At 41.5% G+C, this 25,152-nt stretch overlaps 3 protein-coding genes and 1 pseudogene across 3 annotated transcripts in view; 2 read left to right on the top strand and 2 right to left on the bottom strand.

The window, feature by feature from the left end:
- The window catches only part of LOC131402539 (5'-3' exoribonuclease 2-like), a 141,438-nt gene extending 139,764 nt beyond the window's left edge, over window positions 1–1,674 (bottom strand). Inside the window, exon 1 of the mRNA XM_058537234.1 lies at window positions 1,670–1,674. Coding sequence (XP_058393217.1) covers window positions 1,670–1,674 — 5 coding nt within the window. The remainder of the gene's footprint in view (window positions 1–1,669) is intronic.
- The window catches only part of LOC131402530 (adhesion G protein-coupled receptor E4-like), a 494,190-nt gene that overhangs the window by 96,135 nt on the left and 372,903 nt on the right, over window positions 1–25,152 (top strand). The window lies entirely within an intron of this gene.
- Window positions 1–25,152, bottom strand: part of LOC131402526 (centrosomal protein kizuna-like) — a 283,064-nt gene that overhangs the window by 89,051 nt on the left and 168,861 nt on the right.
- Window positions 15,110–25,152, top strand: part of LOC131402538 (tubby-related protein 4-like) — a 94,105-nt pseudogene continuing 84,062 nt past the window's right edge.

Below are 25,152 nucleotides of genomic sequence, written 5' to 3'. Positions count from 1 at the left end.
AATCAGAATCCTATTTAAGGGAGAATTTTACCTGCTAAGGGAGAAACATGAGCTGGCCTGCATTCATTATGGACCCCTGTTCTGCTTTTATAAAAAGTATTTCATGGAGGGCTCAGGCCACCACATCCACAGCATCATAGATGTAGTAGCTGGATCCAGACAGAGTCGTGTCTAATGTTTCCTTTGGCAGAGACTCCAGGGAGGCATTGAATGGACACTCCAAAAATTTCCACATTCAGTTCCTGCAAATGAGCAGTTGAAATGTTCAAGGCATCATTTGGTAAAGAAAAAGTCTTCTTGGTATTTAGAGGGGCTAACTGTCCATAGAGAGTGTTTAAATCCAGATATGTCAAAGTTCTGGTGCGCAAAGGAAAGACTCCCATGGTAGGTATCGAAAAAGTGGTGACATGGAATAAAAGAAGCATCCCACTGTGGTGTAGTGATCCACACCTTCTGAGTGGTTAAATAATGTTTTCCTGCAATGCCCACATTTATTAATCTACTTGTGTCACCATAAATGATAAACACGTTGGCTGATGAGTCTGTGCTTCTGGCTATGCATGTCCAATCTTTTGAAGTGTACGTCCTCTTGCTCACAGGTATCTTAGTCACAGGCAGGCACCGTTCATAGTCATCTCTCTTCTAAGTTCCCAGAGGAACTGCTCACCTTTTTTATCAACTGATACTAAGATTCCTACCCAGGTCCAGCCAAAATGTGTCAACAATGAGACCATTCTGAAGACTAGAGATGTGTCCTTGTGAGCTATCTGATAGAGAGAGGAAAACTAGTCCTTACCTTTCAGTACAGGATCAAAATCTCCATAGGTTGTCTGAATCAAAAGAGAAAAAGTGTTCCATATTGAGTTCTCTGGAAGAAAAATAAACAGAATTTCAACAAAATTCATATGATCAGTTAGCTAAACTTACATTCTTGGTGCTAACACTGTGAGTATGAAGCAATATTATCTGATGGTAGAAGTGATTGAGGGGAAGCTTGGCGTTGAAGCCAGACTGCCTGGGTTCAAATCCTGACTCTAATGTGACTAGCTTAACGCACTTGAGAAGGTTAAATAACCTCTATCCATCTTAGTTTCTATATCTCTAAAAAGTCCCATAATAACGTTACCTATTCATTGTCTTATATTAGGATTAAATTTGTGACTATTTGTAAAGCATTTGAAGAGTGTAAAGTGGTTTTAAGTACATGTTTACATATAAAATTTTATTAACTATTTGATAAATAACTAGGGTATGATTATTTCAGAATATCTAGTTTCCACTCCTTTGAGAGAATTTGGGCAACCACACTTCCAGAAGCTCCTGTGGTCTGCTTTAGACAGTGATGCTAGCCTCAGGCTACTTCATCCCTCTCTCAGATTCACACACCAAAATAATGAATCCACCATTTCAAGAACTATCTGTGGTAGGTTTTTTCCTTAGGGAGACATGCAAAACCACTTTCTTCTTTTCCACATGAGTGGCCACAGAATTTCACCAAGGAGGAAAACTTCAGTCCCTCCAGATCCATCCCTCCACCACGCTCATATCTGTGGTATTTTGTAGAGCTCCAACAGTGTCCCAATGTGGGCAGAGAATGCTGGTGTGGTTCCTGCAGTGACAGCCACATTCTTGTTCTGTGCCTGGCAGGTGTAATTAGGGATCATCTGACCCCATCCCGATAACCACCTCAGGGTGCTCACCAAGGTGCTGACATCACTGTGGAAGGAATTGTAGACATGGAAACCCAGAGACAGGGTGGGGAGCAGCTGGGGGCTCCTGTTGATCTCCTCGATGGCAAAAACAAAGACCAGGACATAATGATAGTTTTTGAAGTTCAACCTGTACCAAGCCATAGTATTAAAAATAAAGATCAAGTCATGCACTTCAGGCATAACTCATGTGGGGAAAAAAAAGAGTAAAGGGTGGCATTTTGACTTAAGCAACTTGTTCATTCCAGAGCAATGGCTGTCTCTTCATGACTTTGGAATCTGGAGCACACGCACAAGATGTTCCCAAAGCCTTGGAAGATCAAGCCCTACAACTCTGGACTCAAAAGAGATAGATCAATATCCTAAAATGAATTAGTGGAAAGAAGAGGCCCAAAGGATGCTTAAGGGGAAAGAACCCATTTGCATATTTGTTTACAAGTCAAACACTATTTCATACAGTGGCACCAACATGAGGTTGGTCATGGGCATGTGCAGGTATAGTGAGATGAAGCAAAAGTTTATAATCCATTAAAGAAACTAGGTAGGACAGGGAAGTGCATAAGAAAAACTTGAAGGAAGGGCAAGTCGAGTACAGAATGGTATCATCAAAACTTCTGCAATATACCTTTCTAAAACTGCCTGCCTCACAGACTTAGGAAACACATACTACCAGAAGCAGGGAAATTGTACCATAATAAATAAGGAGATAGTCTTAGGGAGAAAATAAAGAGGAAGAAGCAATTTATGACTCTATGTTTTTCTAAAAGAGTAAAAACAATTCAGAGTCCGAGGAGCAGTGTAAACTTGCAGCTTTTCATCTATTTCTTTACAGATTAGAAAACCATCATAAGCAGTGGGCTTTACAGCTTATCTTTGGGTTGATTCCTCTCTTACACATCTAAGTTCAGTCTAACGTTAATTTTCAAACAATTTAATTGACAAGGTACAACATGCAATTCCAGAAGATTGCACAGCAGAACATAGGCTTTTGGTGCTCTAACATTAAAATATTATTTTCATTGGTGAATACAGCTTTAAAAACCAAAATGTTGGGATGCTGTAATTCTGAGTCACACAGAAACACTCAGATTGGATTACAAATAAGACTTGTATTCATTTCCTATTGCTACTCTGAGAAACTACCACAGATTTAGAGGCCTAAAATAACACAAAATTTATTATCTTATACTTTGGGAGGAGAGAAATCTAAAATGAGTCTCACTGGCTAAAATACAGGTGTCAGCAGGAATGCATTCCTTCTGGAGGCTCTAGAGAAGAGTCCATTTCCTTGCATTTTCTAGCTTCTAGAGGCTGCTCACATTCCTAGGTAACATCCTCATATCACTTCAATCTCTGTTTCCATTGTCATAACTCCTTCTCTGACTCTGACTCTTGACTTATTCTTTCACTTGTAAGGACCCTTGTGATTATATTGGACACATCCAGATAATTCAGGATTATCTCCTCATCTCAAGATCCTTGACTTCTTCACACTTGCAAAGTCTCCTTTCTATGTGAGGTAACATATTCACAGATTCGAAGGATTAGGAATTGGTCACCTTTGGGGGCACATTCCACCTACCACAGGACCCAACTACATGCTTTCCAATACTTGAAGCAAAACACAGAAGAGGTTAAAATAGGTAGAAATGATATTCCATTTAAATATGAACCAAAAGAAAGCATGGGTATCCTTGTTAATATCTGATAAAATCCGAGTTCAAAGCAAAAATCATGTGAAATATCAAAGGTGGTGACCATATGTCATATGTGACATATGTGGTGACCATATGTGGTGAAAGGAAGAGAAGATTGAGTACTAACAGTCATTATATATATCCCCCCAAAGTGAAAAAAAGCTATTATTTATAGACCCATGTGCATAAGTACATATATGAACAACCAGATTTGGAGATTTAACATATCCTCTTAGAAATGGTCAAATTAAAGACAAAAAAAATATGCAAAGTTATGGAAGACTTAAGCTTAACAGATATTTACATATAAATGTAAATAAGGCTGGTATATTATGAACCCCAAAGAATATACATACATTTGACCAGACACTGGGCCATCAAGTAAGCCTTTGAACATTGAAATTATACACAATGCATTCTCTGACCACAGTATCATTAGGCTAGCAATTAATAAAAAGATCTAGAAAATTCCATTTTATATATATATGTATATATATGTTAAACACTTGATCTTTGATCCAGTACTAGGGATCAAATGTACAACACGACTATAGTTAACACCGCTGTATGATACATATGAATGTTAAGATACTAAATCCTGAGTTCTCATCAAGAGGAAAAAAATATTCTTTTCTTTTTTCGCTTTTTCTGTTTTATTATATTTATATGAGATGATAGATGCTAACTAAATTTATTGTGGTAATCATTTTACCAAATATATAAGTCAAACCATTATGCAGTACACCTTAAATTTATACAGTGATGAGCATCAATAATATCTCAATAAAACTGGAAAAAAAACACATCTTTTTCAGAGAATACACCAAATTATTTTAGACCATAAAGGATACTGAGTAAATGCATTTTGAAGAAAAATAAATATCATCTCAATAAGTAGTTCGTTTTTGAATAATCTATACATTATGATGAGACTTTCTCTTAGTACTAACTTCTAGCCAAGGTATGGTTTGCCCAAAGATTCCCTCCCCTCCCACAATATGGGTCAGGAGCAGGGTGGCTTGTGGATCACTGCAGTAGGATCTTGGTGTTTTTTCCCTACAATTGGCATCCTTTAGGCTTTCAGAAAATAATCACTAATGGAGATTATTCCAAGGCAGGGGAAAATAAAAGATGCTTATTTCTGTCTTCTGTTTGGAAGGAAAATATTCCAGAAGGGAAAAAGAAAGGAAGCCACAAATAATTATTGAAGGAAAAGAAAGGAGCTGATGATTCATAGTTTACGGGAGAATCTCAACACAGCTTTTATATTCAACTTTCATAACTGTCAGAGGGATTCACACACACACAGGAACTTACACGCAAAATGTGACATCTTTGCTTGGACAAGTCACAAAGAAATTTCCATTGCATTTCTGAATCCTGGGTCAATGTATAGAAGGGGGAAAACCCACTGACCACCAAGTTCCCTTCCTTGTAGACACTGGGCCTTATGTAATCAAAGCCGCTCGAATAACTCATCAGGCACATGGAATGTGGAAATTTCCCAAAGAGGGGCAGAAGCAGCAGAAAGAACATCTCAGCTGACTTAACAGTTTGAGGCAAGGCCTCTAGTCAGTGGTGACTGAGGGAGCAGAGATGGAAACAGACCTGCAGTGTAGCCTTCTGCAGGGAAATTTTACTCCTGTGCATGGTACACGTGTCTAAAAGTGCTCTGCCATTCAAGACCATGGAAAGAAGATTTGTTATTAATCAGAACTAGGGCATTTTCAAGAGCAATATATACTGGCTCAGATCTTCCCTCAATGTCACTGTGGGTCAGAGTTGCTTCCGGTGTCCTCTTTCTGTCACTCCCCCAGTCCAGGCCTAACTGCTCACTGCTCTCAGTAAGGAGCTCTGGGGTCCTCCCTGCCCTGGGGCTCTGCACCTGGCACGCTGTGCCCTGGTAAAGACAAAGGTGAAAAATACGTTTGGGCAACATCTTCCACTGAAGGTGCCAGAGATTTCATCAGGGATGGGGGTCAGCAAGGCTCTGGGAACTACCCCATTCTGAGATTGGATTTTTTCTTTCCCAGGCAAACATTCTGTTTCTTGCAATTGACTGAGTGGTGTTGCAACCATCAAAACACAACATCAGAAAGGGCTGGTATTGCAATCGGCAAAAATAGCCCAGCATGATTCCTGTGATACCCAAGGATGAGGTCATTGACCATGCCTTGGGTAAGCCTCAATGGTAATTTACAGCCTATATCACCAACCTCACCCTTAGGTCTATCTGACCAATGTCTGAAGAACTGGTCTCATGCACAGTTCAGGAAATGGATATCCATTATCCAGTTCATATCAGTTTCCCATGAAATGAAGTCTAAATTCACATATATTTACACCTAACCTCTTCCTTAGACCTATGTCCTGTGCTAGGACTCCAGTACTTAGTTACTACATGTTCCAGTACATTCCATTTAAAGTCTGTCTCTCCTAAACCCAAAGTCTCTCTCAACAACTCTTTTGCCATTTCTCTGCTAATCTTCAAGGCAAACATTTGCAACGGTTGTTAGTATTCAAATATTCCTCTTCCTCAATTCCCATTCTTTTCAACCCACTTCAATCAGGTCTGTCCACGTATGTCACTCAATCTGTTCTCGTCAAGAACATCAGCAGCTTCTACGAGGCCCAATCCAGTGGTCATTCTTTACTCTTTTTTTTACTTCAGCACGCAGCATCATTTGACCCGGCTGACTGCTCTATCCTTAGGACACTACTTTCTCATAAACTCAAGCTAATTTTCTTTTTGAATATAGTATTACATTCAGATTATTTTCTCAAACTTATCTAGTGATAGAGGTGTACTGAAGTCTTCTACTACAGTTATAGAGAAACAGATTCTTATTTGTTATTCTGTCATTTTTTCGTTATATATTTGGGTGTAATGTAAATAAGTACATACAGGATTAGGTCTTTTCTTGTGAATTGTTCCTTTTCATGACGGGGTCTTATTTTTTCATAGCGAAGTATTTCACTACATTAATAAATGATCAAACATTTTTTCTGATAGACCACTCTTCTAAATGCCTTATGAATATTAACTTACAGAGTACTAAATATAAACTTAAGAAGTGTCCAGTACTATCATTCCCACTTCAGATGTGAGAAAACTGGCATGTTACTTGCCTGAGCTCTTTGGCTAGAAAATGGTAGAGCCTGAATTTGAGCCCAGACAGTAGACACTCTTAACCACCAGCATATTCCTTGAGTACATTCTATATGTCTAGCACTTTTGGAGACACTGGTGTCTGTAGCAATGAATGAAATTCCACTTTTGCTATTGGAGCGCTTAGGTTCTAATTGGGGAAAGACAGACTATAGAGAAATCAAGAAAACATGTTATTATAAGTGTCATGTAGAAAATGTAGAAAGCATTTTAAGATAGTTAAGAGGGATTGAGATCTTGCTTATTTGCATAGAATAGGAAGGGATAAACTCTTAGTTAAGGAGCACTTGAACAGATAGCATAACAAGTTAGGACAGTGAGTCATACGAATTTGTGTGACTAAAGCAATATATTCATGCAAAGGTCTGGAAGACAGAGGCCAGTGTGACTGGAGTAGATCAAGTTGGGGACAGTGAGGGAGTGGTAGAAGGTGATGTGGTCAGAGACTTGGTCGGTCCTGATGTTGTTGGGTTTTATGGTTCACTATTAGGTCTTTTCCTTCTGCTATCAATGAGTTGACATATCAGTTGGAATCTCAGCAGGAAACAAAGGACACACTGAGACTAGGATGATTCAAGTAGAGTTTTCATAAAGGGGCTTCTCGGAGTTGCAGACAGGATGTAAGAAGACCACAAAAGGTGGTTGGTACCCAGTGAGATGGTAAGTGTAGGGCTCTACTAACACCCCTAAGCCTGAAGGCGTAAGGATAGTGAAAAATTATCAATTCTAGAAACAAGAGATGAGGTAATGCATTCCAGAAGCTGAAAGGAGGTCAGGGGTAGCATCCAGCCCCAGGTTCTCCTGCAAGAAATAGCCAGGAACAGATGTCACTCTCTTTCATCCTTCTGATTTCATATCTAGGCTCCCCATTGACCAAACCCAGCCAAAAGCCATAAAGCAAGAAAGCCCGCTGACGTAGTTCATCTTCACTAACCTTCCTGGGTACAGCAAGATAGAGAAGGTGGATCTACTGGGGCAAATGGAAGATATTCTGAACTGTGCAGCCCTTTTTTGCCTGAGAATGTACTCTTGTCAATCACCTGGGTGGGAAGTTCATACCCCTGCCCAGGAATCCCATCAGCTACTGTCCTGTCCTAGGTGCAATCCAAGCATTGATATTCCCATGTGTAGTCTAAAATAGTTGCCATTGCAGGTGTTCTTCATGTAAGATGGGTTATGAGGTTCTTGGGAAGAATTGCAAACCATAATTAACCAACAGGTCCTGGTTCCCAGAGGTGGACACTTCTACCAGGAGACAAAGTCAGAGTCCCATTGAACTTTACTACTGCTTATGACGCCAACAGAATGAAAGAAGTCACTATGGCCTCTGGCACAAGTAATTCATCCAGAGGACAAGGGGCTTCTGTTATACAGTGAGGGCAAAGAAGACATTTGGCCTTCAAGTAATCCATTGGGATGTCTTTTGATATTCTTTCCCCAATAATTAAGTGTAGGAGCTCTATCCTGTGAAGGATGTGGTTATCAGGTGTTCAGATGACTCAGGGATGAGGATCTGGATCCTCTCTCCAGGTAAGCCACCCAGACCACCAGAGGTGCATGTCAAGGGTGAGGGGAATCTAAATGGGACAGTAGGAGAAGTGGGATTGTAAGTATCAATTGTAGCATGAATAAAAGGTGCAGTCAAGAGCTGTCTGTAATTTGTCCCACTGATCTTCCTGTTCTAAGTTTCCCCAGTCAAGAAGACCAACCAGAATCCTAGTGCACTGACTGTAAGAAGCAAGTGCATCTGAGTGGCATAAGTGGTGGACCATAATGGAGGCAGTGGTATATTTTCTAGATTCTTATTTCAGGACTAAGTCACTCGCTCTTGTAGCTGCAGAAATTCTTCTAAGGGCTCATACTGCCAACCTCTCTGGGAATTTCCTTGGGCCAAAGGAAAGTGCCACACCTAAGATTGTGACCACTCCGAATAGCAGCCCGCTTCCAATCACTGGTTCATGGGGGGAGAGGGGTGGATACAAAGGCCCAATTCCTTTGCCTCAATTTGAGAGACTCCAGAAGGGCCACCTCAGCTCCAGTGCTCCCACTGGGATCAACTGTGGTCTCCACTTTTAACTTATCACAGTTCAATTTCTTCTGCCTAATCTCAGTTCTCTTCTTTAGAGATGGTTACCTCAAGCAAGTAACAAACTTTTTATGCCAAAGTTTCTTCATCTGTATAATGAGAACAATGAGATTGACTACTTCACAGACTTGTATTAAGGATTCAATCAGCTAATATATGTAAAACATTTATGAGACTCCCAGTATATAGGAAACATTATATATTTCATCTTTTATTGTGAATTAATTAAAATCCATTGCAGGATTATACTGAGCAAAATGAGCCACACACAAAAAAGAGTAAATATTGTATGATTCTATTTGTATGAATTCCAAGAACAGTCAAAAAATAATCTGTGGTAGGAAAAATAATCAGAACAGTGGTTGCATCTAACCTCCGATTGTGGAGAAGGGGTGAGGCAGGAGCAAGGATTGACTGAGAAAGGACATGGAGGAACTTTATGGGTTGAGGAGAATGTTCTATATCTTGAAAGGAGTATAGGTTATATAGGTGTATGCATTTGTCAAAATGCATTCAGTTCTACACCTAAGATCTATGCTTTGTGCTATGTGTAACATATGCCTCCATTAAAATCAGATTCATTTTCCTAAGTGAAAGAAGCCAGAGATGAAAAGCCATTTATTGTAAATTCCATTGTACGCCATTTGGGGAAAGGCAAAACTGTAGGGAAGGACAAGAAATCAATGGTTTGTGGGGCAAAGAGTAAGAGAGGGGGATGACTACAAAGGGACAGCACAAAGGAATTTGGGAGTGATGGAACTGTCCTATCAAGACTGTTCATGTGTGTATCATGTTAGATCATGACTGTGTTGACGGATACACAACTCTATGCATTTGCCAAGACCCATAGAACAGTACATCCCAGAGTGGATATTACTGTAGGTTAAAAAAATTAATGCACCAGCTAGTGAAGGGAACATAAAATGGAAAACAAGCTATAACAAATGAATCTAAATGTATTGCAAATGAATAACATAGCCACAATGAAGGCTATGAAAAGGAAACCAAAATTACTTTGGAAACTTATGTTTTACCAGATGCTGTAAGCCTGGATCAAAAGAACTGACCAGAAATCCTGCAGTCTAGTTCATAAAAAATGTTTCTCAGAAGGATATCAGTTAGCAATTCTGAAACTAATTTATGCATACACTAGACATGAACAACTAAGTAAATATATTGTAGATGATGAGAGCCAGTGTATCACAGTCAAAGAAAGATGTTATAAACAAGGAAAGAGAGAAGGCTGGCTCTTATTCCAATCCAACTGAGGTGTTGGATTGGAATAAGAGCTACCATTATCAGTTCATGCTTTTCACGGATGGATGGGTAGATAGATAGATAGATAGATACATAGATAGATAATAGATAGATACATAGATACATAGATAGATAGAGAGATAGATAGTTAATGTGTGTATGTAGAGGACAGTATAGATTCATATTTTTCCAAGGCCTGACAGCTCAGAAGGCCTAGAAGAACGATACACCAGTAATAATGAGAATACCTATCAACCACCCAGAAATTGGTTACTAAGATACTATTCTAAAGAAAAAGGAAGGAACCAGGGCTCTCTTGAGGAATACTGGATTCCAGGGCTATGGTAGAGGAAACACAACCTGACCCTGAAATATCTCTGAAGGATATTCTAGTGTAAAATAAAGATTCACAAAAGGAAACCCCCAAAATCTGACTAAAAATCCCCCTTCAGGTCCTTGAATAACACCTAACTTGCGCACGTGCAGGGAACGAATCTAGGAGACTTAGAAGAGAAAAGCCACTGAAAACGGAATATTGTGCAGAAATTTCGGAGATCACACATGTCAGGAGTGGGAGGTTGGCTTTTGGATTCATCTGGAGTGGAATGACCTTGATAAAAGAAAAAAAAGCCCTAGCTTTCAATTATGACCCTAGAAATGTCACAGCCTGAGAGTCAGTGCCACACACTAAGAGTAAGGACTACATCTTGGGAGTCAGTGCAAAACTGAAATATATATGTCCTTTTAGGGTCTAAAACCTAGGCTTCAGAGGCTCAGGGTGATCCATTCGTACTAGAAACCTAATCATTAGAGGAAGGCAACATGATTAAGACCTTCTACGAGGTATTGTTCACAAGATCCAGCACACAATAAAAGCTTAATAGACATGCAGAGCAGCAGGAAAATGCTCTCAATTATGAATATATAAATCAGTAGAAGCAGACCCAGAGACAATCCAGATACCTGAGTTAGCAGACAAGGACTTCAAAATAACTATGAATAAAAGGAAAGAAACATGAACAATTGTAGAAAATGAAAGACAAACTAGAAATCTTTACAGCAACCAAAGAAAAAGGACATGTTTCTTTCAAAAGAGCAATAGTAAGTCTGGAAACTTTTCAAAAGAAACTTTGGAAGCAGAAGCCATGAATGACATCTGACAGCTAAAGGGTTGAATGGGAGGGGGGAAAAAAGCTGCCAATTTAAAATTCTCTGACTTAAGTAAAATATTCTTCAAAAATGCAGACAAATTAAAGATATTTTTCAAATGGGGTTTAAAAAAAACAAGCTAGAACAATTAAACAGCAGCAGAACTGAAATTCAAGAAACTCTAAAGAGAATTTTCAGGCTGAAGGAAAAGAATTCCACACAAAGACACATAATGTTAGGAATGATCATCAGCAGGAAGGAAATGTATGTAAATATAATGAATATTGACTGAATAAAATAACCCTGTATACTTTTACAACTTTTATGTAAGTTTAAACATTTTCAAAATATAATGCTTTTAAAAACATGTTGAACTGATACCCGAAAAATAGCGATGATGGAAGCACCTCCAAGAAAATCTTCACTCCACCTCGCAAGACTAGAGATTATGAAGCCCCAGCAAATGGTGCTCACAATCTGCATCCAACAGCAGATGTGACAGAAGCCCTAGAGAGACATCACCAGTTCCTTCCAAAATTAGAGGCAACCAGACCTCAGATAACAACTGTCATCCACAAACACAAATGCTGGGGTCTGAGCATCAAGACCTCCATTCCCCCAAAACTAGAAATTATGGGACTCCAGCAAGCACCCCCTAGTCACTTCCAATTCTAGAAATGACAGCAGTCCCATAAGTAACACCCTTAGCTGCTCCTCAACACTAGACAATGGGAAGGCCCAGCCCAGTGACCCACCCAGTCTATGCCAACAGTACAGACAAGGGCAGACCCGGAAAGTAGACTTCCGATCTCCCCCAACACTAGAAAAAAGTTCTATAAAGACCTCTCCAGAGCCCCCTGACTAAAGATACATGGAATCTCATGCAATTAACCCAATCCTCTCCCTGAATTAGAGACAATGGCCCTCCATGAAGTGACCCCTCCCTGTCACCCCAACACTTGAAAGGTGGGATCCTCGTACAAGCAGTGGTCCTCCAGTCTCCAAGCACCAGATACAACAGGAACCTCAGTCTCATGCCTCCCAGTTATCCCCAAAATAACGAGGGCTCCATCAAATGACAGAAGCTTCAGCAAGTGCTCCCTCATATTCCTGCAAGATTAGAGATGTTGGAAACCCCAAAAACCAACTTACAACCCCCTCTACACCAAGAAGAAAGGAGCCCCAACCAATACCACACCATTTTCACCCAACACAAAGCCCAGCTCGCCTCTTGACTACTAAGACTAGATATGAGTATACCCAGCAAGGAGTAACCCAGTCTCCCCCCAGAAAAGCAATGACCAGAGTCTCACTAGGCAACACACCAGGTTCTCCAGTGTAAGTGTCAAACAGATCCTCAGAAAACTCCCTCTCTTCCCATTATCAAAAGATAAGAGTCTATAGAAGCATCAGCAAGCAGTACTCAACACAAATGAGAGGAGACCACAATGCAAGTCCCTCAAGTCCCTCCCAACAGGAGATGACTGCCCCTGTGGGGAATCCTCCCTAATCCCAAACACAAGGAACATTCTGAGCCCCAGCTGGCAACTCGTCAGCTTCCTCTTGCTGTGTAGATGTCTCTGTCCCCAACTGTAGTGGATAGATAGAGCCCCATTCAACCTAAAATCCCCTGCCCTGGGGAATGTGGAGGACCCAGTCTCAGAATAAGAAACACAGTAGTTGTCCTGACAAGCCACCAACAACCCCCAAGCTCCCCTTCTACAGAAGGTGACAGGAGCCCAGGAAACAAACTTTCCCCCAACATTTCCTGCTCCACCAAACCCCTCTTATCTGTTGCACATCCTGCTGACCTTCAGAATAACTTCTACTGCTAAAAGAGTCACTAGGAGCCAAGAAAGGCTGGAGCTGGGGGAGAGGCTGAGAAGGATAGAGAGGGGAGAGGAGTAAGAGTAAAGGGAAAGATGAGACCTTCCATGTTGTCCCAAACACAGCCATGAATTCCAGAGGCCCCAAACAGCTCCAATCAAACCAGGTTCTCAGGGGTGAGCAGGAGCAGAAGAAAAGGAATTCTGGGCTTATGAGGAGAGGCGGTCTGGAGGAAAGGGGGGTGTGTAGGCTAGCAGCCAAGATAGCCACCAATGGTAACTTCCACCTGTGTTTATGCCCTGTGCAGCCCCCTCCTACATTTGATTAGCCGTGAATTGTCATGAACACAAGTGGTCAATACAGTGCTGCAGAAATGACAATGTCTGACATCTGAGGCTACATCATAAACCACACTGAAGCTGCCTCCTTGGTCTCTTAGATTGCTCCCTCTCTAGGGGAAGCCATCCACCATGCCATGAGGATGCTCCAGTAGCCCTGTGGAGAGGTCCACGTGGAGAGGAACCAACTTGCCAGCACCAAGTGCTCACCATTCAGTGAGCCACCTGGGAAGATCTTCCAGTCTCAGCCAAATTTTGAACTTTAATGATTATGTATGCTAACATGTTTAGGAGTGAAGTCTACTGTTGTTTGCAACGTACTTCAAAATGCATTAAACAGAGATGGATTCTTGGGTGATAAATGGATGGAGGTGGCAAAGTAAACATAGTAAATTGTAACTGATGGAATCTAGGTGGTGGACTGTCTTCATTAGGCTGCTGTAGTAAAGTACCACAGACAGGGTGGCTTAAACAGCAGAAATTTACTTTCTCATAATTCTGGAGGCTGGAAGTCCAAGATCAAGGTGCCTGCAGGATTGGTTTCCCCTAAGTCCTCTCTCTTTGGCTTCCAGATGACCATCGTCTAGCTGCCTCTTCACGTTGTCATCCCTCTGTGCATGCGTGCCCCTGGCGTCTCTTGGTCTGTGTGTCCTAATCTCATCTTATAAGGACACTGGTCAAATTGGATTAGGGTCCACCCTAATGGCCCTATTTTATCTCAGTTACTTTCTTTAAGTCACAAACTCCAAATAAAGTTACAATAAGAGGTACTAGGGATTTGGGCTTCAACACATGACTGTTGAGGGGACAGAATTCTGTCCATAACGTGACTGTTCACTGCAAAACTCTTTCAAATTATCTCCCTGCCTGAACATTTTTCCTAATAAAGTGGGTGCAGGTGGTGTGCTAAGGCAGGAAAGAAAAAATGAATTGTTAACAAAAAAATCATGTTGGAACCCCCAGTTGTTCTGTGGAATAAGGATTATCATAGATTTAAAGGTACAGATTAAAGCTGTGAAAGTCCTATAAAAAACCAAAGGATAAGTATTTTATATATAATCTCAGAGAAGAGATGGTCTTTTAAAACTATAACAAAACAAGAACCGAAATTAACACGTTTGATTTCCTTTCAAAAAATCTGCATGGCAGCAACAACTAGAGGCAAAAACAAAAAAAGGAAAAGAGGAGGATGTTGGCAACTCATCACAAAAAGCTAATTTTTTAATATTAAGGAACTCTTACCAACCAAAAAAGACCAAGAATCCGTTGGAGAAATGGACAAATGGCGAAGAACAGTTCACAGAAAATAGAGAATGCTCTCAGTATAAGAGATGATTCTCAACTTCGCCCACCAAAGGAAAGATAAGTAAAACACCAAAATTCTTGTTTTTATTTATCAGATTAGGAACACTTACTGTTTGTTTAATATGTTGATCTATTAGGATGTAGAGAAAGTGACACTCCGACAGCACAGTGAAGAGGGGGTGAACTTGAACAACCAGCGAAGCCCGGGACTTGGCGGGGAGAGACGGAAAGAGCCGAACTGTGGCAGTGAAATCGGAGAAAGCCGAAACCAGACGGAGAGAGACGAACCCGAACCACTGAGCCGAGGAGCGGCGGGGACAGGCGGAGGGAGCCGAAACCAGGCGGAGAGAGACGAAGATAAACGGAAAGAGTCGAAGATGTGAAGACACAGCGGAGGCCAGGCGGAAGGGCCCGACGCCTGGTTAGAGGAGCCGAGCCCAGCCGAAAAGCGGCGAGAGGCGGCGGAGAGAGCCGAGCCCCGGGGTCGCTGGGAAGAGCTGTCAGGTCGTGGGCGGTGAAGCGAGAACAGGCGGTTGGCGCCTCAGAAGGAAGCGGAGGCGAGGCCGGCGACGATGAAGGGGACCGCGCTGCATGGGGCCCTGGATGTAAAGTCCGGAGCCTTCCACGCGCCCGAGCCGCCCCGAGCGCCCCCACGGAGGGTCGTGGACCCGGTCCCCGCTGCCCTCCTCCCCGATCCTCCGGCCCCGCCGCTGCCCACGGCGCGGGGCGCTCTGGCCGGACAGCGGCGTGTCCTCCGCCCACGACGAGGACGCGCGTGTCCCCGCGGCTGCGTCCTCCGGACGTGATGGCCGCGTGGAGTCTGGCGCCGGTGTCCGCGCGGGGACTGACCCCGGGGGTGCAGCCTCTGACCCGCGCTGAGCCCGCGGACCCAGCCCGTGGGGAAGCCGCTGGGGGGCAGTGACCAGGCCGGATGACCGGGGGTCTGGGAAGAGGCCCCCATCCTAGACGGAGGCTGGAATGCGAACTGTGGGCCCCTCCTGACCGTCTCCCCACTTCCAACACAAATGCCAAGACATTGATGTTGGGCCACTGAAGGTGAGAGTGGGACCAGCAAAAGCTGGACCAGAGCAACCCAAATATCCATCATCTGATGAATGTATAAACACAATGTGATCCGTGTTTCTGTACATTGCATGTTCTTCAGCCATAAAGATATGAAGGACACGTGCTAGACCACGGATGCACCTTGAAGACCTTCTGCGAAGTGAAAGCATCTAGTCAAAGAAGACTACTTATTATATGATTCCATTTACATGGAATGTCAAATACAGGCAAGTAAATTCGTGGTTGTTTAAGGTTGGAGGTGGGAGAAGTGCAGGGGTAATACTCAATTATTTCTATTTGGCTCTTTTTACAATTTCTATCTCTTTATTGATATTCTCTCTGAATTGAGACATCATTCTTTTCATTTTCCTTGGTCCTTTATCCCTACTTTCCTTTAGCCCTTTGAGCATATATAAGAGAGTTGTTTTAAAGTCCTTGTCTCATGAGCCCGATGCCTGGGCTTCCTCAGGAAAAACTTCTGTCAAATTCCTTCTATTCCATATGAACCGGCTATACTTTCCTGTAGCTTCATATCATTTGTAATTTTGTAGTGGTAACTGGACATTTTCCGTATTACAGTGTTGTCGTTGTGAGAATCAGATTCTCCTCGCTCTCCAGGTTTTGCTGTTGTGGCTTTTTATGAGCTGCAGTCATCCTTTTGTTTAGTGACTTTTCAAACTATTTTTACAAAAACTATGTTTTTTGATGTGTGTGGTCACTGAAATCTCTTTTCAGTTATCTTAACAATCAGCAAGTGAACTGACAGAGATGTCTTTAAATGCAAGTATCCAAAAGAACACATTTTAAAAAAAGAAAAAATTAAAATTTCTCCAGTGTTTGCAGCTGGTCCCCTGTAGCTCTACCTTAGACTTCACCCCCTACCTGCATGGAGCCCACAAATCTGCCAGAGGTGCAACCCCAGGTCTTCTCAGGTCTTGTCTGAGCACACGTCCAATCCTGGGCGTGCACATTGCACTCCAGCTTCCCTGGTAGATGCAGTGGCCCTTCTAAGCTTTCATTCCCCAAAAAACTTCCTCCTCAGATGCCTCCTTTCCAGATTTTTATGTCTGTCTCCTCCCCCAGCCATTGGCGCAGGCATCTACCGGTAGCATAGATCTTTAAGTCTTTCATCAAACAATGACAACACTTGGAAAGTCCCTCCACCCTGAGGGGGAGAAATACCTGTCAACTTCTGTGCTGGTCCCTCAGGGACCCAAAAGACAGATCACTACCACCCAGTCACAGAATCACCCTATTTGAAGAAGCAGGTTAGTATTTGTCTCCTGGCATGAGGGAGCCGTGCAAGGATTCTGGCTCCCATCTTCACATCCTCCGCTGTCCCAGAGAATGTCAGCGGGTAGGCATTAACCAAAAACACCACAGTGCTTTCTTACCCAAATCCAGCCCCATTTTCCTTCATTAATCACTCCTCTGGATGCTGTAAGTTTTTTATTATATTTCCGATTTCTGAAACACTTGATTCAACTGAATGGTTGCTTCAGTGGAGAGACTGGTTCTGTGAGTACGTTAATTTGCTGATTTTCTTAACGGAACTGGGGAAATGTTTTGATATGTCACTTTGTCCTTTTTCTCAATCTTGTTTATTTTGTTTGGTGGTTGGTTCTCAAAAATTCTTCTTTCATTTTGTAAACTTTCTCTTGCATATGATTTAAGAATCACCATCACGATTTCAAATAATTATGATTTTTAAGTTTATTACATTGAATCAAGTACTTTTGAGGAAAACAACTCCAATATTGTTGGTGAAAACAACTCCTTTAATATTGTTAATGTTCAGATCTGCCTGAGCCAGCTCCCAACCTCAACTTGAGGGTAGGTGATGTAGTCGGTTGAATAATGTCTCCCAAAGATTCAAGTTCACCCAGAACCTTAGAATGTGACCTTATTTGGAAACAGAGTCTTTGCAGATGTGATTAAATATCCGCAGATGAACTCATCCTGGATTTAGGGGGGGCCCTCAATTCAACGACTGGTGTCTTTATAAGAAGAAGAGAGGACCCAGAGACATGGAGGGAAGAAGATTACGTGAAAAACGTAGGCAGAGATTGGAGATCTGCTGCCACCAGACAGGGAAGCAGGAACCCCCAGGAGCTGGAAGAGGTGAGGGAGGGTTCTCTGCTGTTGATAAACTGTGAAGCAATTGTAGGGCTCCCCTCTGTTCTCACTCAAACCATCAAAACCTAATGGTACCTTGTCTTAAAAATTCTGATTGTCACGTGGCTCATATGGATGTCCTGTGGTTCATGGACCACACCCGATGCCATCATTTAAATTTCAGGTCTGCAATTATCACATGTGAACACCTTCATTTTTCAATGTAACTCATTGAAATCATGGTCTACATCTACGAATTCGTCAGGAATAATTTAAAGATATTGGAGCAAAAACCCAACTGACGTTAACCTAAAACAATTTAACAGAATGTACGAGGGAAGAAATGATGCAATGAGGGAAGAAATCAGCTCATGTTAATGAGACTTGAGGAGTAGATTGTGACCAAGCACAGAGATGCAGCATACAAATGAGGGGGCAGGTCTTGTCCTGACCATCCCCCTCAGCCACTCTTACTCTGTTCTCCTCCCAGGTGGACTCAGACCCTGTCAGCGGCTCCTACGCTGTGACCTCACTCAGCTCCACTCCCCATAACTCCAGGTCTGGCAGGTAAGAATCCCGTGTATACCCGGATCCTCTTCCTGTTCCATAAAGGGTCCTGTGCCTGGATCCTGTAGGGTCAGAGAGGGCCATTTGACACCCCCTGTCCTAGGACATCGGGGGTTTGGAATATGCAGAGTAGCTCACACTGAGGAATTAGAACACCCTAGTCCTAGGGAGGAGTCAGCCCCACACCAAGCTGTGTGCTCTGGGAGGGAGCCATCACTGTGTTAAATCCAGAGGCCATTGTCAGGAGGCACAAGGCACAGCTGTCCACCTCCACTCCCTCTCTGCCCTTCTGTTTCTCAGTCACTCTTTGACCCTCTGAAATAGGCTTCCTTGCCCATGACTGCTAAGACTGCTCTATCAAAGCTCTTCAAGAAAGTCCAGAAAATTCCAGATCCTTCCAAAACCACATCAGTCCTTTCCCCTCCTGACCCAGTAAGAGTCCTACCATCAGACTACTGTAACTTGACCCTTTTTTCCACCAAATATTGTTCATCACATATTTGTTGAATAATTACGATGTGCCCGACTCTGTGAGCAGGTGGACAAGTTTCGTTGACTCAGGACCTAGTGTCAAGGCGAAGGCAGCAAGCCTGCTGCCAAGATTCTCTCAGCGCTAAATGCTCCCAGACAGCATTTTCCTTGTTAGGAATCTAAGGTGAACTCTATTTTAAAAAATCACCGAGGTCATTTTAGGTAACAGATAAGGCTGTAACAGGTAGTCTAAGGGCTACTTAAATTATATAAAAATGTCTTATATTTGAGTTAGTATTTGGAAAAAAAAAGGATACAACTTATGTTAGAATGAGATATAAAATCAAGCTTAGTAAAGTAAGACTTTTATGGAATCAAATTAATTTAACGTTAAAAAATAAGCTCTTTACAGTAGGTATTCTCTTTTCCTGAGTGCAAGTATTCTAAAAAAATATAAGTAAAAACACTAAATGATCCCTTAGGCCAAATTACCTTTAATATAGAAGTGAATAAAAATCATGGTAAGCAGAAATTGCAGTAAACCAGGACAAGTAAAGATCTTCTTTCCTGTCACATGAAACACAATCTCTCACCCACACAACAGTCTACTCTTCACATTTATGTCTCTCAAAAGAGTTTAATGAAGTACAATTATAAAATGACAAAGCATCACAGTCCAGAGCAAGAAGTGGGGTTGACATTAAATGAGGCGAGTGAAACTGGGGGCTGTTCATGGGGAACCACTTCCCCAGGGCCACACTTCTTGGCTTCTTCCACATGACCTTCTCCTATTTTCCATCAGGTCTCAGAACATCCTTCTTGGCTCCTTGCTCTCTCTACCTCCCTGGCAAAACTGTCTGCCCTCAGGGCCTCAGCCAGTCTCTCCCTTGCTTTTTTCACTTTCTGACTCTGTCTGCGGATGTCTCCATAAGTTACGGGCTGTCTGTAGAGTGGGTGGGGGAGACCGAGACCCACTCCTGGGATCATCTCCGCCCAGTCTGAAGACTGTGTGGCAGTGGGCTTGAGGCTGGGGTCTAGAGACCCAGCACCAACACAGCCCAGGGATTGACCTGGACCACCTGGTGCAATTATATTTAAGGTATTTGTGATATCAAAAGTACTTAAAAGTTCTCCTTCACTGCTGTGGGCCTGGAGACCCTGCAGTCTCCTGTATGCACAGATTTGCTGGGGCTTCTGCAAGGTCTCCTCCCGTTGACTGTACCTGACCTCATTGCCAGGGTGGGAAGTTATCCTTGTAACTGGCCTCTTGAAAATGCAGCTGGTGAGTCTTATAGGAAGTGTAGACCTTTCCCGATGTCTCCGCTTGGTCTTGGCTAAATGGACCTGTCTTTTCTTCTCTGCAGTCTGGGGAATCATATTTCTTTTGTGCTTTCCCTTTGAAAACAAAATGAAATGTGAAATTTGAATAAAATGTGGGATGCAGACTGCCAGTCATGAATTTTCTCACCTCATTTGGGTCTTCCACCCTCCTGTATCCTGGAGAAATATCTCTCAAACTGCCCTGTGCATCACAATCATCTGGAGGGTTGTTAAAACACAGATTGCTGGACCTCAACCCAAGTAGGCCTGCGGAGGGCCAAGAATTTGCACTTCTAAGTGTTCCCGCATGATGCTGATGCTGCTGGCACAGGCACCTCACACTGAGAACTAGATTCTGGGACGCCAAACTGATATGAGTCACGGACAGAAAGGACTATTTTTAGATGCTTGTGTGCCCAGAGCATAGTAATTCAGTGCCTCATCTCTAATGAAATCACGTTCCTCTCAACAATTTGATGCTCACTTCACTTGCACACCCATGTCCCATCTTCACTCAAATATTCTCCTGTACATACGTAAATAGCTCACACACGCCATATTCCCATCACATAGTTCTATCCACTGTAAGTAACCATTTTTCCTCCCCTGACTCTTCCTCTCTCCTCCTACTCCTCCCTGTTAATCTGGGCTCCACCATCTGACTTAACACAATTGATGCTTCTTAGAAGTCAGTCCTGCTCTCACATTTGTTACACATCCACACCCTCTTCTAGGCCAGCCCATCAATTTCCCTGGCTTCACATACCATTAATGAACTCGAAATGCCCATAGAATCAGACAGATCTGGCTTGAACGCTGAGACCCAAATACCCATCTGCCCACTCACCATATCAGTGATAACTCGATGACCAGCTTGCAATGAGCAGGTACCAAGTTGATCCAAGCAGTTCTCCAAATAATCACCCATATCTCAGGGTCCCCTAATCTCACTTGTTGGTGCTAATATCCTGTCTACACCTGAGCGTCATTCTGGACACCCTGCCACCCAACACTCGTACATCAATGAACCATCCATCCACCCTCCTAAATCCAGCTAAATATTCTCCCCTTTTGAATAATTCCTGAGCACCTTTCAGATTCCTACAAAATACATTTCCACAGAGTGACCTTTCCTGATCCAGCCATCAAAATTAATGTCACATTTTCTCTGTGTTAATTTTTAAATTTTTTAATTGTATGTGTATTATCATCTATTTCTCTCATAGTGTTTTTCTCACTAAATTGGATACTCCATGAACTGAAGACTAATGTGGACTGTAATGTGTTACACTGCCGTATTCACTCATTGCTTTGCCCTTAGAAGACGCTCAATATATTTATCGAAAGAAATTATTCAAACTCCAAAAGATACTTTCTAAAGTTTTCAAACAAATTCCCTCAACTACAATTATACAAGCATATAATCTCTTTTGTGATATACTGCAATAAATTATCACTACGATTGCAAATCCTTTCTCTCTGTAATCCATTATAAAACTCTAGTCACAATAATCTATTTGAAATGTAAACCTAATCAGTGCACCTTTCCTTTACAATCACTCATTTCTGTCTTCAGATCCTTTTTAAAAGTGAAGTCATAAATCTCACTTCATTCCTATTGTCCTGCCATAATTATTAATACGATCCCTTTCATTCTCCAACATGTCCCAGTTTGGAGGGAAAATTATTTGATCCTCCCATTTATAGAGCACCTATTATAAGCCAAGTTATGTACTAAAACCCATGATCCAGAATTTAACTTAAAAACATGACTGCCTCTGTTTATTTTAATCTTGGTGAGAGGAATGAGTTAATAAAGAGACTAATGAATGTCTAATATAGTGTTAGGTATAATTAGATCCTGTGATAAACAGTAAGGGCTACACAGAGATAGAGAGACAGAGGGAGAGATGGAGGAAGAACGGTAAGGAGGGATAAAGGGGAAGGAAATTATCTACAATTATTTTATTAATTTATTTTTTTGTGAGGAAGATCATCCCTGAGCTAAGATCCATGCCAATCCTTCTCTCTCTCTCTTTTTTTTTTTTTTTGCTGAGGAAGACTAGCCCTGTGCCATCATCTGTGCCCATCTTCCTCAACTTTATATGGGACGCCGCCACAGCATGGCCTGGCAAGTGGGGCCTTGGTGCGCGCCCGGGATCCAAACCCAGGCCACCAGCAGCAGAGTGCGTGAACTTAACCCCTACACCACGGGCCCGGCCCACCTACAATTATTGATGATGAAGAGGTTAGGGAAGGACTAACTGATGAGGTGATATTTGAGCACAGAACTGAATATTTTTTAAAAAAGACCAATCACATTGTGGGTAAAAATTTTTCCAGAGAAGGGAACAATGTAAACAGTGCAGAGCCGAATACTACTTCCACTTCCCAGTGATGTTGTTGGGTAAAAACAAAACAAAACAAAGGTCTGGCCTATTATCCCAAGAAAGCTCTCTATACAAATAAGTACAATACCTTGAACATTACTTAACAAACATTGACACCTGGGAAACAACTTTCAATAAGGTATCTTCTTGTAGTAACAGCTACTGCCTGCTCACTTAAAGAGGTTTCACAGAAGGACCAAGTGTATAAATGGACACTCTTGCTGTCCCTATGGATTCCACACTCACCAGAACAGGCTGGCTTGGAAAATAGGCCGATGCAGGTTCCTCCATGGCTGCAGAGTTGTCCTGCTGACCCCCCTCCTGATGTGCAGACAGCCCGTGGATTGCTGGAAAATTCAGTGAGTTCTGCCTCTGATTCCCCTTTTATGGAGGGAGTGGATAATCCAATCAGTGGATAATCCAGAGGAGACTTCCTGTCTCTTATCGATGGGATTTGAGCGATTCCTAAAGCTTTATACATAAACAGAGAAATGTGCGGTTATTGACACTGTCAGATACTGTTGGTAGATGAAAAAATTTAATACAGTTGTGTGGGGAGGTGGTATTTGCAGTTTCTATCAACATTTTAATATTTCCTTTGTCTTCCACTATAGATATTTTCTGTAAAAATAGGAATGGAAGTTTATATGTACAAAAATGTCCATACAACATATGTTTTAATAGGAAAAAATAGAGAATGTGTAAACATTTATCAATAAAAGAATGTCCAAAATATTTATTAATAAGTCTCTAGAATAGATCACACAGCCATTAAAAATAAATTAGTACTTTGTGCATTTACATCTCAGGTAATTACCAGTAAACTTGTAATTATTTCAACCGTCTTACTCTTTCCCTTCCCTTTGACCTGAATAATTAACGTTCCTTTACTCTCTTTACTTCACTGATGTTGACTTAACTCTTTTATTATTCCGTTATTTTGTCTATAAACTTATTAGTTGAAATCATATAGAAATCTTTGTGTAATTGCACTAATGGCTAAATCCTGAATCTTTAATACAGTCTAATGAGAATAATTACTTTTACCACCTCCCTCAAATGCTAATAACTTAAACACTTTCAATTCTATTTTTAACCTTCCTGACATTTGTATTACTGTTTTCATGCATTTTATTCTACATATATTTTAATCTCCATGAGAGATTTCTAGAATTACTTCACAAAATAAAATTCATTTATATTTATCTATAAATTATCCTTTCCTTTCCTCTTCAGTCCTTCCTCCGTTCCTGGTTTTCTACCTGAGATTATATTCCTTTGGGTGTGATAACTCACTCCAGTATTTTGTCTAATTCAAGGCTGCTGACAATCAAAAGTTTCACTTTAAGTTTTTCTAGGACATCTTTATTTGGGGCACTGTTGCTGCTGGGTGTAGAATTCTGGTTTGACATGAGATTTCTTTTAGCATTTAAAAAATACTGCTCTGTTGATGTCTATCTTATTTTATTTATGGTTAGAAATCACCAGTTGGCCTTTTTCTTGCTTATTTGGCATCTATAGTCCCTAAAATCCTTTACGTTAACTTTGGTTTTTAGACCATAGTTCAGTTCATTAATATTTCCTGTGTATGCACTCTGCTTAGGGAATGTTGAATTAATTGAATCTGTAGATTGATGTCTTTCATCAACTTGGAACATGCTTGTGTATTTTCACTTCTGATATCAATTCCTCTCCACATTCTCACTACTCCCCTTTTAATCACATCCCATGTGTATTCTAATTCTACCCTGAATTTTCCAATGTCATTGACCCTGTGGTTTTCTTGGAAGATTTGCTCTTGAACAGTCTTCCGTTTTAGTAAACCAGCCTTTTGCTGGAATCAAATCCTTCTTAATTACTTAATTTTTTAATTTCATTTCTAACATAAACACAATATACAGCTTTAATTTTTTAAAAAAGAGCTAGCAGAGCAGTTTGACAATAAGGAGAAAATGATTTCCTTTTGATACAATAAAGCTAAAATAGATAGGAGAAAATTATAAATTGGATCATATTAAGTTATATGAGTAGCCAGTATTCATTGAAATTCAACAGTAAGACAGAGGGAGCATAAAACCTGAGTATCTTGTTCTTTGTACTGATGTGGACTACCTTTTGAAATGATAATATTTAGATTTCTTGGGTTAAATAAAAATGTTATAAAATCCAGTTTCATCTGTTTGTATTTACTTTCTTTAACATGTGTTCTGGAAAATTGAAATGACATAGGTCACATTGTGATATCTCTGTTGGTCTTGGTTGGATAAAGCCATGATGTGATGGTTAATTTTAGGTGTCAGCTTGACTGGCTGCAGGGGTGCCCAGCTGGACTGTGAAGCATTATTTCTGGGTGTGTCTGTGAGGAGGTTTCTGGAAGAGATTAGCATTTGATTCCATGGTCTACCTAAACAAACCCACCCTCACTAGTGTGGGTGGGCATCATCTAATCTGTTGAGGGCTCAATAGAACAAAAAGCAAAGAAAGGCTGAGTCCACTGTCTCTTCCTGACCTGGGATATCCATCTTTTCCTGCACTTGGACATCAGAGGTCCTGGTTGTCAGGCCTTCAGACTTTGACTGAATTATATCACTGGTTTTTCTTGTTCTCCAGCTTGCAGATGGCAGATTGTGGGACTTCTCAACTCCATAACCTTGTGAGCCAATTCCTACAATAAATCTCCACTTCTA

Source organism: Diceros bicornis, unplaced genomic scaffold, assembly GCF_020826845.1.
Source record: "Diceros bicornis minor isolate mBicDic1 unplaced genomic scaffold, mDicBic1.mat.cur scaffold_124_ctg1, whole genome shotgun sequence".
NCBI classification, from domain to species: Eukaryota; Metazoa; Chordata; class Mammalia; order Perissodactyla; family Rhinocerotidae; genus Diceros; species Diceros bicornis.
The sequence above is the reverse complement of the archived record's forward strand: the minus strand, read 5'-3'. Positions and strand labels throughout refer to the sequence as shown.